Source organism: Entelurus aequoreus, linkage group LG03 (assembly GCF_033978785.1).
Source record: "Entelurus aequoreus isolate RoL-2023_Sb linkage group LG03, RoL_Eaeq_v1.1, whole genome shotgun sequence".
Taxonomy (NCBI): Eukaryota; Metazoa; Chordata; class Actinopteri; order Syngnathiformes; family Syngnathidae; genus Entelurus; species Entelurus aequoreus.
In genome coordinates this window covers 34,099,482-34,114,563 of record NC_084733.1, presented here as the reverse complement: position 1 = coordinate 34,114,563, position 15,082 = coordinate 34,099,482, and the positions used below count along the sequence as shown (strand labels likewise).

The following is a 15,082-nucleotide window of genomic DNA, read 5'->3' as shown; positions in this document are numbered from 1 at the left end:
AAGAAACCGAATAGCTTTGTCTTTGACCTTTTTTTTTACTTAAAGAAAGCAAATTAACATATTATATTAGAATGTTATGTTATGATTATCTTTAACCGAATCACAGCAGTGCTCAAATGAAAAAAACAGCATTCCCTCTCATGTGATATTGCTTAATTAACATTAATGATGTGCACTTTAACAACTAGGCTTACAACTATACCTAATATATAAAGGGGTGGAAAAGTGACTATTACCTGCAGGGCAAACATTAGCTAACCAGAAGGCAATAACAATGTAAACAAAAAACACCTGCTTAAAAGATCTAATACAAATGTCCCTGAGGAATGTAAGGTGGGAGTGCTGTAATTACCTAACGTTACATTATTATTTTCCATAACAATTTAGCCCCCTCCACAATATTAACCCGACGTTAAAACAGAACTAGCTATTTATTGATTAGCAATTGCCGAATCATGTAACATTAGCTTAATGCTAAAAAGCCAGGTTACTATCACATTCTGTAACAGACAAATAATTTCATGTAGGCTAACGTTGCCTACCTGCTGCATCTGTCTTTTTCTCATTTTTCCTCCTCTTCTTTTCTCTTTTTTCTTCCCTGGGTACCTGACAGTTTTGGCCGTTTTGACATCTTGTGTTGATTTTTTGATGTGGTTTGACGTCCAAAAAGAGTCATGATACGGGAAGGGAGGGGGCGCACCGTGCGGGGGGAGGAGGGGGGGCGTAATGTTGTAACAAATAATATTTCTATTAAATAGGCTTTACTTTGCATTTTAATTAACGTGGGATTACTTTTTGTATTTAGAAATAATAGTACCAACTTTTTTTTTTTTTTTTTTTTTTCTCCAACATTTGTGGCACTGGCGTGGCGCCCCCTGATGGACGGTGCCCTTAGCATTTGCCTATACGGCCTATGCCACGGGCCGGCCCTGTGTATAGCCTTACGCTTCTGCACAGGGATAGATGGTGCTTATACTTGCTTAGTGCGGTGAAAGCCGCTGGCTGTTAAGTTTCAAACTACTTTTCAGCCACCTAGCCGCTAAGCTACAGTAGCTTAGTCCGCACGGGCTATGGAGAGAGGCACGGTGTTGATAAACATTTGACACACCGAGCGAGCAGCAGAGAGGAGCTATCGCTAGCTGCTATGCTAGGTCGCTAACAGAAGTCAACAACATAAACAGATGAGAATAGTGATAAAGTCGCTACATAGAGAGAGATATAGGTTCTTAAGCAAATTGGTGTATGTTTAAATAAAGCTGTAGTCACTCACGAATCGCCAAATGCAGTCGCTGACCAAAGCATTGCATTAGTCGAGAAGTTGGCACCGCGCCGCCAAAGCCACATCAAAAGATACCGTATGGTGGTATTGTTTCAAATATATACCGCTTTCTAAAATATACCGGTATTAACAATAATACCGGTATACCGCCCAGCCCTAGTAGCAACTCTACAAGAAAACACACCAGCTTTGATGAAACGTATGCAATCAGTTGCAAACATTTGGACTATGCTATAACGGCAAATAATATTTATGACAGTATGATCCTATGATAGAAATCTGAACCATTCGGTTGACCTGACATGGTTTGGTGTGTTGTACAGAACATGTACGCAGATGGCCCTGGGGACGTGCCCACCTGAGATTCATAGTGACACCAATTTGTCCACACAAACTTTTCTACATGAAATGACAAACATCCCAAGTAAACAAAGGATTAATGTTCCATTATTTAGACTGATTTACTTTCCAGCGCAATTAATGTTTCATTATTTAGAGTAATTTACAGAGTCTGACGTGTTATGCCAACGATGCATTCAAGGTAGGACTGGGCGATATTGACCAAAACTGGTATCTCAGTATTTTTAGGCCGAATCGCAATATTCGATATATACCAGTATTTTAAAGAGTTTAGTTTAGACTCAAAACCACATTACTGTTACAATGAGAGCTCTGAAAATTACTTTTAAAAAGTAATTCATTATAGTTGCTTGTTTCTTAACCAACAAAGTAATTAAATTACTAATGGAATTACTCTTTAATACATGTAATTAATTACTAGGGAAAGTAATTAATGTGTTGGAGCCAGTTGGAGCCTATCTATATTGTTTATTTATTAATTGTTTGACAATGAAATCAAATAATGTCAAGAATGATGTTAATGAATTATTGGAGGTTTTAGATTTCATTGTGATTGACTGATTGTTTTCAGCTGCTCACGCTCCTACTGGTGAGCCACTTCCTCCTCCTATAATTAAGAAGACAGGACAGCTGGGTGCCCTTTGTCTGTCTATCATGTTGAAGGAGTGAGGAGTGGAACAGTTTGTTTACCGCTAAAAAGGCCAAGGAAGCCACGCTAAACAAGTTACTTTGAAGCCAGGCTAAATAAGTTATTTTGATTATGTTGAAAGTCAACCACGGAGAATATTTTTTTGTTTGTGAAAATAAATTATGATCATTTGGAATCTAGAAATATCTCCGCGAGTGCTTATTAAGGAATTTAGTGAGTCAAACACCTCCTCCTCAAGACTACTCTGCATTACTTTATTTTTATTTTTTCAAACTTTTTGGAACGCAAGAGTAGACGTTACATAATGTGTTGCTAATAAAAAAAACTTTAAATATAAGTTATATAGTTGTGGGAAGCTTATGAGAGCAGCGTGTGCATGCGGTTGTTTGAGTATTGCCGGAAAAGAGAGCAAGACACGGAGATTGAGGCCATTGTACGAAAATGTTGCATGTTGTGAAATAAAGAAAGACAAACTGGGAATCTGTCTTGAGCCGCCATTCCTTGGGACATTATGAATCTTCCATCATCCATCCATTCATTCATCCATTTTCTACCGCTTGTCCGTTCCGAGGTCGCAGGCGGAGCTGGAGCCTATCTCAGCTGCATTCGGGCGGAAGGCGGGGTACACCCTGGACAAGTCGCCACCTCATCGCAGGGCCAACACAGATAGACAGACAACATTCACACTCACATTCACACACTAGGGCCAATTTAGTGTTGCCAATCAACCTATCCCCAGGTGCATATCTTTGGAGGTGGGAGGATTGATTGATTGATTGATTGAGACTTTTATTAGTAGATTGCACGGTATAGTACATATTCTGTACAATTGACCACTAAATGGTAACACCAGAATAAGTTTTTCAACTTGTTTAAGTCGGGGTCCACTTAAATCAATTCATGGTAGGAAGCCGGAGTACCCGGAGGGAACCCACGCAGTCACGGGGAGAACATGCAAACTCCACACAGAAAGATCCAGAGCCCGGGATTCGTATTGTGAGGCACATGCACTAACCCCTGTACTACTGTGCTGCCCCATTACGAATCTTGTGGGTAATTATTTGGCGGCCAGCCGTGACTCTTGTGTTGTGTGAAAGATAAACTGTCTATTAATTGCTAGTCTCGCACGTCACCCTGTCCATGTATCTATGTCTATTCTCGTCTCCAGTTACGTAAGTAACGTAACAAGAGCATGACTCTTTTCACAGACAACCCTGGCTCTCGTGTCGTTTTAAAGACAAAAACCCCCAACTGAATCCTAGTTTGGCGCGATAACTGGTATGTGTCTACACTCGATTAACCTATGGATTTACAGCTGAATATTATTGATTGAGGGGGCTGTAACCAACATAGCTGAACCAGCAACTTCTCGAAACGGTCGCATCAGTTTTATCGTTAACAACCCTAAAATGCTTCAACATTCTAACAGTCGGCATCCGAGTGAGAGCAGACATTACATAGTAAGTGATGTTTAATTACGTTTGTTGGATCTCATGGTGTCTGCAGTTAGTAAGAATCAGTGATGTTGTTGAAGGAAAAAGCGAACATTGTGATGCGTTTGTGAAATTAATACGCTGCCGTATGCTTAAAATGAGCAAAATACGTAAATATTACATGTTATTATGAAGGTGCCTGTTACTACATTACATACAGTATATACTTACAGCGTGTAAAGGGAACGTTGATGGAAGTGTTTGGATGTTTTTTAAGCGCTTTATAGTCTTGCATAGGCGCTGTTGTAAGCTGACTTTTGTTTGCATTTATTTACTACTTAGAATGCATAAAAAAAGAAAAACATATGTGTGCTCGTCTTATATAAGGATTGTGAATGATAGGGAAAATACTAAAAAAAAAAAAAAGCAGTTCCATACCATACCAACTTTTTTTGTAAAGCCATTTAAAAAACAACCCTTCAAAGGCACACACTCAGGCACTCTGATCTCATGAAACATCTCTCAATGGCATACACAGCTACAATGAATCACTTCTGTATTATTATTACTATTACTTCTGCCATTCAAAATGGGAATGTATTCCCCTAACAATGTTATAAACACAATGCTAAATAATTACAAGTAACTTTTGATACATTTGGTACTAGTTGGTACAATTGCATTGGAAGTATGTTAACATGACATATAAATGTGTGTGGCATGCAAACAAGTCCTCACCACAGTCGTCAGGCATTGGTGCAGAGGACACCTGGTGGGTGACTGGCCGCTGATAGGGAGACACTCGATTTTGGCAGCCAATTGTAGCATCTCCTTCCTCAAGCACTGAAACATCCTCCTTTGTCATCTCCCTCTCAAGGCCCGTGGCTGGAATAGTAAAGTTAAAGTTAAAGTACCAATGATAGTATTAGGGCTAAGTAGGTATAATCTCAGTCAAGCAAAAACAACCCCACCGGTACAGTGAGGGGACATCATGACTTCATTGAAGAGTTTAGGTATAATTTAGGATTCCTTGTTGAGCAAGGTAATGTATGTTCTTACGAAAAAAAAACAGATTCAGCATTATGTTAACATTTCATACATCATTATAGAAAATAATTCCCCATACATGCATGACAGGACAAGGTGGCTTTCTGAGAGAATGGACTAAGTACTAAAGTAAAAAAAAATGGTAGATACAGGCGTACATTAAAAAAACAACTTTACTATATTATCAGCAAATAAAACTGATACCCTAATAATAAAAGGCAAGGGAAGTAGTAGGTGTGGAGAAGGAAAAACGCCACTTGACAACAACCTAAATCCACCAGCGACAATTCAAACATTTTCACAGCATACTGCACACTCACTTTCCCTTTCAGCTCTATCCTTGTTCTCATTGACCGCCATAAGAGTATCCCTGTAGAGTTCAGCTAAATTTAAGAAACACAATCTGGGTCAGGTAAAATATCCAACCAAGTTCTTCTCCTAAAACACTGTGTGTGTGTTTGTACACACTAATACTCTGCTAATCCCCTGACTGCCTCGGAGATTTAAAGCCTGCTATCATCCAAGACCTCAGGTGTTTTTACCACTGATTGTCAATGTCTGGAAAATCAGCCTTACTTCCCAGTTTTATGCACTGCGATCCTGCTGCCGTGTCATCTGACTGGTCAAGCTCAACACAGAATGAGGCTGTGTGGTACAAAAGTGCTGATAAAGAATAAAACCGATGGAGGCTGGGATTAGGAAGAGTGTTATTTAACCTAAATGTACCAGTCCAAACCTCTTTAGCAGTAAGCGGCCACACTGAGTCTGACACCCCAAAAATTGTTTGCTTTACATTTCCAGAGAGAGACCAATGTACAAACCCCGTTTCCATATGAGTTGGAAAATTGTGTTAAATGTAAATATAAACGGAATACAATGATTTGCAAATCATTTTCAACCCATATTCAATTGAATATGCTACAAAGACAACATATTTGATGTTCAAACTGATAAAGAAATGTTTTTTTGCAAATAATCATTAACTTTAAAATTTGATGCCAGCAACATGTGACAAAGAAGTTGGGAAAGGTGGCAATAAATACTGATAAAGTTGAGGAATGCTCATCAAACACTTATTTGGAACATCCCACAGGCGAACAGGCAAATTGGGAACATGTGGGTGCCATGATTGAGTATAAAAGTAGATTCCATGAAATGCTCAGTCATTCACAAACAAGGATGGGGCGAGGGTCACCACTTTGTCAACAAATGCGTGAGCAAACTGTTGAACAGTTTAAGAAAAACCTTTCTCAACCAGCTATTACAAGGAATTTAGGGATTTCACCATCTACGGTCCGTAATATCATCAAAGGGTTCAGAGAATCTGGAGAAATCACTGCACGTAAGCAGCTAAGCCCGTGACCTTCGATCCCTCAGGCTGCACTGCATCAACAAGCGACATAAGTGTGTAAAGGATATCACCACATGGGCTCAGGAACACTTCAGAAACCCACTGTCAGTAACTACAGTTGGTCGCTACATCTGTAAGTGCAAGTTAAAAATTTCCTATGCAAAGCGAAAACCGTTTATCAACAACACCCAGAAACGCAGTCGGCTTCGCTGGGCCCAAGCTCATCTAAGATGGACTGATACAAAGTGGAAAACTGTTCTGTGGTTTGATGAGTCCACATTTCAAATTGTTTTTGGAAACTGTGGACGTTGTGTCCTCCGGACCAAAGAGGAAAAGAACCATCCGGATTGTTATAGGCGCAAAGTTGAAAAGTCAGCATCTGTGATGGTATGGGGGTGTATTAGTGCCCAAGACATGGGTAACTTACACATCTGGGAAGGCGCCATTAATGCTGAAAGATACATACAGGTTTTGGAGCAACATATGTTGCCATCCAAGCAGCGTTATCATAGACGCCCCTGCTTATTTCAGCAAGACAATGCCAAGCCACGTCTTACATCAACATGGCTTCATAGTAAAAGAGTGCGGGTACTAGACTGGCCTGCCTGTAGTCCAGACCTGTCTCCCATTGAAAATGTGTGGTGCATTATGAAGCCTAAAATACCACAACGGAGACCCCGGACTGTTGAACAACTTAAGCTGTACATCAAGCAAGAATGGGAAAGAATTCCACCTGAGAAGCTTAAAAAATGTGTCTCTTCAGTTCCCAAATGTTTACTGAGTGTTGTTAAAAGGAAAGGCCATGTAACACAGTGGTGAACATGCCCTTTCCCAACTACTTTGGCACGTGTTGCAGCCATGAAATTCTAAGTTAATTATTATTTGCAAAAAAAAATTAAGTTTATGAATTTGAACATCAAATATCTTGTCTTTGTAGTGCATTCAATTGAATATATGTTGAAAAGGATTTGCAAATCATTGTATTCCGTTTATATTTACATCTAACACAATTTCCCAACTCATATGGAAACGGGGTTTGTAACTTAACATCACCTGCCCTAACCTCATGTCTCTGAAAAAAGGATTATGTCAACCAGATGACACAATAATCTCTAACAATACATCAGCATTCAAAATGACAGTTTTTCCCTTAAAAGGGTGGATTTTTCTGAACTACTAATTTTATATCCAGGCATGGCAAAAGACACACAGTTTCATCATGGGCCACATCGCTGTTACGGAAGCCTTCAGAGGGCCACTTATTAATCAATTTTGTTTTGTTTTTTCTGATGAATTAAAACTGTTTAGGGCTAGTTAAAAACATGGCATGTTCACTCACTTGACAGTACAATCATGCACGTAATAAAGGCAAACCAAAAGAAAGGTCAGAGTGGTTGAACCAGGGCAGTGGAGCCAAATAGCCCTGGCTCGGGCAAGGAAGAGTGAGGTGGAAGTGTTGGCCATCATGCCAAAAATAGCGTGAGTCATTGAGTAAAAAAGCAGCGTTTGTGATGCAGCTGGTAATGTCAATCGAAACTGCAATTTGGTTGTGCAGTCGTATGACCAATACATAGTGAAAGCATGACATGAGGAATTCTTTCTGGGTACTTTATGTCACTCCTGCCCAAGCTGAATCACGTGATTCTATCAGTGCCGTATAGCTCCGCCCACTTTAACACTGGACACTTCTGTCTGCATTACACTACAATAAGACAACATCGACTATTCAAATAATAACCATCATATTAATCCATTCACTTAAATCTACCTGAAATGAGATGTAACTCTAGTTAAAGGTCAGCCCTGAAGTTGCATTATTTTGCGCTCGTTTAAATGTACCTATAGCAATAAATTACGGATGTTAGATTATTAACGCCAGCGAGTTAGCATGATTTAAAATGCCGGGTAAACCAAATGGCAAAGATGCTACAGTATCATTTAATTCGTGCTGCGTACCTAGTTAGGCACATGTACTATGTTTACTACAATACTAATACACGTGTAACAATATTATAATACAAATAAAAAAACACAACATTGACGTCTACGTCGAGTGATCATCTTATGTTCAGTAATGCCTCTGTCTAGCTTAAAATGTTGGGCCAAGCTGGACCAATATTTGTACAAATTATCACTCAATTTAAAAATATATATTATCGTGTCTTTACCTTAACACGGCGGGCTTTAACTTGCTCATAGGTGATATTTATGACAGGATATAGAATGTTCATCCATCCCATCTGTATGCTACGTAGCTAAGGAGCTCTGTTTTAAATTCAGGCTTCAAAATAAAAGCAAATATATTGTAACATCCGGTTGTAAAAAAAAATAATTCCACAAAAGAAGTGAACTCCACATAAAGTACTCCACAAGTAATGAAAAACTTGAACCTCAATCAGAACCCTTTTTTTAAACTGTGCCTAATTTGAAAGTTTGTTTTACTGCGCAAGTACCTCACTTCCTGTTACCCTGGAAACGTATCCACGAAAGAACTGGCAGTGATTTCTTCCACTACCGTGTTCCACATAAGTCAATTTATGTTGTTTTACTCCTGAGCGAAATGGATTTCAACAATCTTAGACGCGCATCATCTGCAGGCTACCGGTTACCGGAGCCCGCTGGTAAACCGCTAACAATTAAGCAACAGGCACCTGCGGCTAAAAGTGTTCATAACACAAGAGACAGAACGTCCACAAGGCGGGATGCAGAAAAAAAGGATGCGGTCAAACAAGACCAAGCGTGGAAAAAAATGGTGTTTAGTGAAAGGAGATCAGTTTTGGAATGGTGAGTTCATAAGACAACTTACTGTTTTGTACTTATTGTACCACATGCATAATAAACCTATGACCATTCACAGGGAGAAGAACTGGAGTTTCCTCAGGAATTATGATCAGATGGTAAGAGTTATTCATATTGTTAAAAAGCAACCTACTTAATACATATGTGTATACAGTACCGAAAAAGTATTCAACTAGGCGCTAACATGCACACTATAGGGATGAGTGGATCCATATGTCAACAAAATCGATATCAAGGGTAGTATCAGTATCGGATGATATCAAGGGTAGTATCAGTATTGGGTGATATCAAGGGGTAGTATCAGTATTGTATTGATAAAAGATTGATACTACAGTAGCTCCTCGGGTGTGTTTATTTTCACAGATATCTGTATGTGTTGTTGTTGTTGTGTGATTGTTCCATACATGATATTGCTGCACACAAGAGAGACAAGCGGTAGGTAGAAAATCGGATGGATATTTATTTATATGTTGTTTACAAAAAACTGCCCTTTAGGCATACACGACAGCCGAAAGTAGTTTTTGCTTCATTTTAGTTTTAGGTATTTTGCACTATTGACTTTAAAAAGACTGCGATGAGGTGGCGACTTGTCCAGGGTTTACCCCGCCTTCCACCCAAATGCAGCTGGGATAGGCTCCAGCACCCCCGGCAACCCAGAGAGGGACAAGCAGTAGAAAACGGATGAATGGATGGACTTTAAAAATTATTCCCTTGTGCCTAGATTTCAATTATTGTGCCTAAATTTCAATTCCATTTACAGCAGTACCTTAACTTGCGAGCTTAATTGGTTCTGTGATGGAGCTCTCAACTCAAAACAAAAAAATATATTGTATTAAAACAATGCAATAAAATGTAGTACAAACTACAGTAGTTTAATGAAGTAAAGGAGTAATAAACTACAGCAATTACCAATTACAGTATTTAAATCGCTTCCAGCTGCTTTTCTGTCAAACACGCCATCAGCAGCTTTTATATATTTTCATGGCTACATTTTCACCGTTTAGATATCCTTTCAACATTCTTGGCTGTCATTACTCATTCTGCTTCAGTATGGTGCAGATTAGCAGTGATACGCTCGAATTGATTCGTCATGCTCTATCATGTTTTTTTGTTATTTCTTTTTTTAATTCAATGAATCTCCTGCTTCTTCTCAGCACTGTTCTCCACACTCACTTTCTTCAATTCCCATGGTTGGAAAACAAAGTTTTGTCAATCTCCAGCTCTAAGCTAATGCTAGCAAGAAGACCAGGGATTTTGGTCGGATGTTACGGGATTTACTGGGACATTTTCTATGCCAACTCATGGCGGGGATGCTTATAACTCAAATTTTTGCCAGCAACTTAAAGCATACAAATGAGCCGAGAGACAGCTCTCATCTCAAAGCACTCTTAAGTTGGAGCACTTTTAGGTTGAGCTACCACTGTATAATTGTGATGAACAAAAATCACAAAATTATTTAATAATCCGATTTTTCGTTTTTTATCATTTTCCCTTTTTGAAATTTCTAATCCAAAAAGCTTTTGATAATCATCAGAGGAATATGGTGGGGCTTTTTATGAGTTTTTCGGTTATTTATGTTTTTTACTATTCAAATAAAACCATTAAAATTAACAATGAAAAACATTAACAAATATTTCAACTTGCTTGTCATATTTTTTCTCTCTTAAATATACAAAATGAATTCCCATAATATGTTGACCATATTCTCATAATATTATAACTAATCTTAAAAAACAAATCTTTGTTTGGTTTGTTTCTCATTATATGCTGACTTATATTTTAATTAACTAATATTTTAATGTTACACTTTAAAATTGGGACTTCTATCTTTGTAAAAATTATTCCTAAACGGTCACTTATTTTCTTGATTCTCCTTACATTTTTTACATAAAATTATAGATAATATTTTTATTTTTATCTTATCACCCTATTCTCCCAATATTTGACATTATCATGGTAAGACTGTACATTTTTGCACCTTTTTTAGGACTTTGTTTACCTTATATTTCAGCTTTAATCTTGTAAAATGTTTTACTGTACATTTTTGGACTTTATTCTCCTTATATTTTGGCATCAATCTCGTAAAAATAGATCATGATGTATATATTTGTATTTTATGACCCTATTTCTCCACAATATTTTGACTTCAGTCTTGTACAGCTACAACTTTTGAATGGTAAATCTAAATTTTTCTTCTTATTTTATACTTTATTCTTTTAATATATTGTATATAATCTCGTAAAATTTTCTTGCAAGATGTTTTGTGAGACATTTGGTTCTCCATCCATCCATTTTCTACCGCTTCTTAAATTTTTACCAAATGTTTTTGACTTAATATTTTTATTTTAGTGGACTATTCTCCCAATATTTAGATTTTTATCTATAATTCACTTTTAACAACTTTAAACAACAATACGAAACAATAGCAAAATACAGCCATAAAATATAAAAAATATTGTGATAAAATACCACAATGTGATATATATTCAATAAAATATATTTTTTTATTTTATGACTGTATTTTCCACAATATTTTGACTTTACTTTTGTAAGACTACAACTTTTTAAATGGTCAGAAAATGCATTATTATGACTTTATTCTCCTAATATGTTCTCTTTAATCTCGTAAAATTACAATTTACTTTGTAGTAAGATTAAATAAATAAATAAATATTTTAATTTTAGACCTTTATACTCTTAATATTTTGATATCAATCTCATGCAAATATATATTACTAATATTGTTTATTTGAATTTGTTGATGCTATTCTCCCAATATTTTGACGTTATTCTTGTACTACAGCTACAATATTTTTTCATAGTAAGAATTTACATTGTTCCTCTTATTTTTATGACCTTATTCCCCTAACATTTTGGCTCTTATCTCGTAAAATTAACCTTATTTTCTTGTTAGACGACACATTTTTCTCTTCATTTTATGACTTTATCGTCCTAATATTTTGGCTCCGATCTTGTAAAATTATACCTTATTTTCTTGTTGGATTACACAATTTGTCTTTCCAATAAATTTATCCTTCTAATATTTCGACTTTATTTGTCGTAAAATTACAATTTATTTTCTTGTAGGATTGCACACTTTTTCCTCTTCATTTTGGGGCTTTATTCTCCTAATATTCTCCTAATCCATCCATCCATTTACTACCGCTTGTCCCTTTCGGGGTCGCAGGGGGTCGCTGGAGCCTATCTCAGCTGCATTGGGCGGAAGGCAGGGTACACCCTGGACAGGTCGCCACCTCATCACAGGGCCAACACAGATAGACAGACAACATTCACACTCACATTCACACACTAGGGCCAATTTAGTGTTGCCAATATTTGTTTTACAAATGAGACTTTTGTATAGATCAAAGGACACAAGTCATAAGCAACGTTTCCATCTTTAGGTACAAAAATCATGTGGGTTTGGATGAAAGGCCCAAACGCAAGAGGACATGATGCTGACGTATTCTTCTTCTATTCCCTAAACAACCATTGTTAAGTGCATCTAAAAAAGCCCAAAAATCTAGAAAAATTGCATTACTTTGTGTTTCTGTGAGATATGATGTCGCCTCACTTGATATGCTGACATTGTATGTGACGTCAAGTACTGCATGAAAGAAGTTTTGACTCAACTACTTACTGTTGCACTAATTGCAACAATTGTTGCTTCCTGTGTTTTGTAGGGAGAGCGGAAGCCAGAGGAGCCTTTACCCAACAATGTGTCACTCTTCTCTGATTGTGTCCCCAACACAACAAATCAAATATTTGGAAGCAGATTGTCGACCCCACTGGGGCGTGACCTGGTTCGACTGGACCGACTTTTCTTCTGGTCTGGAAGCCATCACAAGTGCAAACAGGATCCAGAGATGATGTCGTGCTAATGCTGGATCTGTCACTCCTTATACATTCGTCTTGATGCCTTGACATCGCGTCAGTTATGTTTGACTTTCCTTAGTACTGCTTGGTAAGCTTTATTTGTAATCAATGTAATCAATCACACAAGCTATACTATTCAAGCAAACATACATTATTTTGCAAATGATTGTTCCTTTTTTACATTCTATTTGGCTGTAATGCGTATGTCCTGTTGCTACATTGCTGCGTAATTGTCACGAATAATGTTGCATGTCAATTAAAATATTTTAGCCTAAAAAGTGCAAGAAGCTGCATTCACCAGGGGTGTATGCCACAGAGGGCCACCTGCATACTGAAACATTTAAGAATGTGCAAACTCAGCCACTTTCATACATTTTGAACAGTAAAGATAAGATGCATGTAAAACTATGGAGGGGTTTATTTCAGACCCAGGAGGGTCCATATATCACAGAAAAACAACGAGGAAAATCAAAGTATGTTAGTCGGATCATTAAGTTATTTTCTGTTCACAAAACTCAAATGACTCTATAAAATTGCTTTTGGTTATTGTACATTTTTGTTTACGTCGGTCTAAACGGGCCCCCAGGCAGCTGCTGTACTTTTTTTTGGGGGGCCCTTGTAATTGTCCTAACTTTACCTACATACTGCATATATAGGTGACAAAAAAATGTATTGCATAATATATCTCATTAATAATGAATTAGTTGTATTTTGATTAGAGATGTCCGATAAATGCTTTAAAATGTAATATCGGAAATTATCGGTAACAGGTTTTTTTATGATCGGTATCGTTTTTTTTGTTTTGTTTTTGATTTTTTATTAAATCACAGAGGTGTGGACTCGAGTCACATGACTTGGACTCGAGTCAGACTCGAGTCATGAATTTGATGACTTTAGACTCGACTTGACAAAATGTAAAGAGACTTGCAACTCGACTTAGACTTTAACATCAATGACTTGTGACTTCACTTGGACTTGAGCCTTTTGACTTGACATGACTTGCTACTTTCTCCAAAACCTAAAGTTTAAAAAGTTATTTGGGAGCGCTCCGTAGCTTTCATTTTCTACGTGTCTGTCTATCAGCGTGTGTGCTGCGTGTCAGCGTGTGTGCTCTCAGTAAAACAGCCAATCAAATTAGATCTACATTGTTTTCATCACACAGCATTCAGCCAATCAAATTGCAGGACAACCAATGAACAAGAGTTGTCAAACAACGCGCCAGTGAGAAAGATTTATACCAAAGTTGGTTTCGTTCGGGTATAAAAACTACGACTTGGTCAACAAAAAACGAATTGCCGTATGCAAATCACGCAGTTCGAATATTACAGACGGAGACGCAACAACTTCCAACTTCGTTCGACATTTGAAGTTGCACAAAGAAGGGTAAGTTTTGAATGTAAGCTAACGTTTATTGGCTAAGTAACATGACTTTTGTTTGCTGTGCAGTTAAATCAGTTAGTCTGTAAACTCACTGCTAACGTCATAACCATAGACATCTTATAAGTAGACGCAGCATCGAACGCTACTGCTTACTGGCGCAGACGAGACGCGGCGCCGCCATCTTGGAGTGGTGATCCGCTCCACTCAGTGCAATTCATTTGGCAGGAGCAATGAACTGTCAGCGCATTTAATTCATTTTACCTCACTGAATACCACTCATTTTCACGCGCTTTTTTGTCATACGTGTAGCTATGATAACGGACACATGTTTTATTATTCATAGTTTGCTTAACAGTAATATAATATTCTTATATGCTATAAGTGACCAGACGTCCGAGATCAAAACTGGGAATATAAGCCCAGAGAAGGGGGAAAAAACGGTCAGCTATTTTTAAATTGAAGAAACAATATGATTACGTTATATATACATGCGTATATCCTACATAAACAATGTATGAATACATTAGATATCTATATATCTTATAGACCGTATCTCTGTTGCTGCAGCAGCAGAGTTTATTCTGTCTTGACACTTTGTATTGATATTTTGTATTACATTCTTCCCTTAAATGATCATGTTTACAGTGATTGTTATATATGTATTTTTTATGTATGTCGCTTTGGATAAAAGCGTCTGCCAAATACTTAAACATATATAAACACCTGAAAGTCTTTATATCAGCTAAAACCACCAATCTGTTTCACTGGATTCAGAATAAAACCAAATGCTGTCTTACCCAACAATGTTAGTATTTGAATATTGTTACTTGAAGACTTATTCCTGGTTACAATTATACTGTTAAGAAAGTATTGTCTTATATTTTGCCTAAAATGAGAATGCATCATAA

General features: G+C 37.4%; 2 protein-coding genes across 3 annotated transcripts in view; one reads left to right on the top strand and one right to left on the bottom strand.

Annotated features, from left to right (window-relative positions):
• Window positions 1-8,380, bottom strand: part of LOC133646399 (CAP-Gly domain-containing linker protein 4-like) — a 63,739-nt gene extending 55,359 nt beyond the window's left edge. Inside the window, exons 1-2 of one of the 2 annotated variants that reach the window (XM_062041720.1) lie at window positions 8,288-8,380; window positions 4,460-4,606 (exon numbers count right to left, since the gene is read on the bottom strand). In XM_062041720.1, the coding sequence (XP_061897704.1) occupies window positions 4,460-4,586 (127 nt within the window). In that variant the 5' untranslated portion in view covers window positions 4,587-4,606; window positions 8,288-8,380. Of the gene's footprint in view, window positions 1-4,459; window positions 4,607-5,088; window positions 5,318-8,287 lie in introns of those variants that run through there. The other variant, XM_062041719.1, reaches the window with a different exon arrangement.
• A 191-nt stretch (window positions 8,381-8,571) lies between these two features.
• Window positions 8,572-13,218, top strand: lg03h2orf50 (linkage group 03 C2orf50 homolog). Its single transcript, XM_062041721.1, has 3 exons — window positions 8,572-8,903; window positions 8,977-9,016; window positions 12,602-13,218. The coding sequence occupies exons 1-3, from the start codon at window positions 8,680-8,682 to the stop codon at window positions 12,797-12,799; spliced, it is 462 nt and encodes a 153-aa protein (XP_061897705.1). The 5' UTR covers window positions 8,572-8,679; the 3' UTR covers window positions 12,800-13,218.
• Window positions 13,219-15,082: the final 1,864 nt, after the last annotated feature.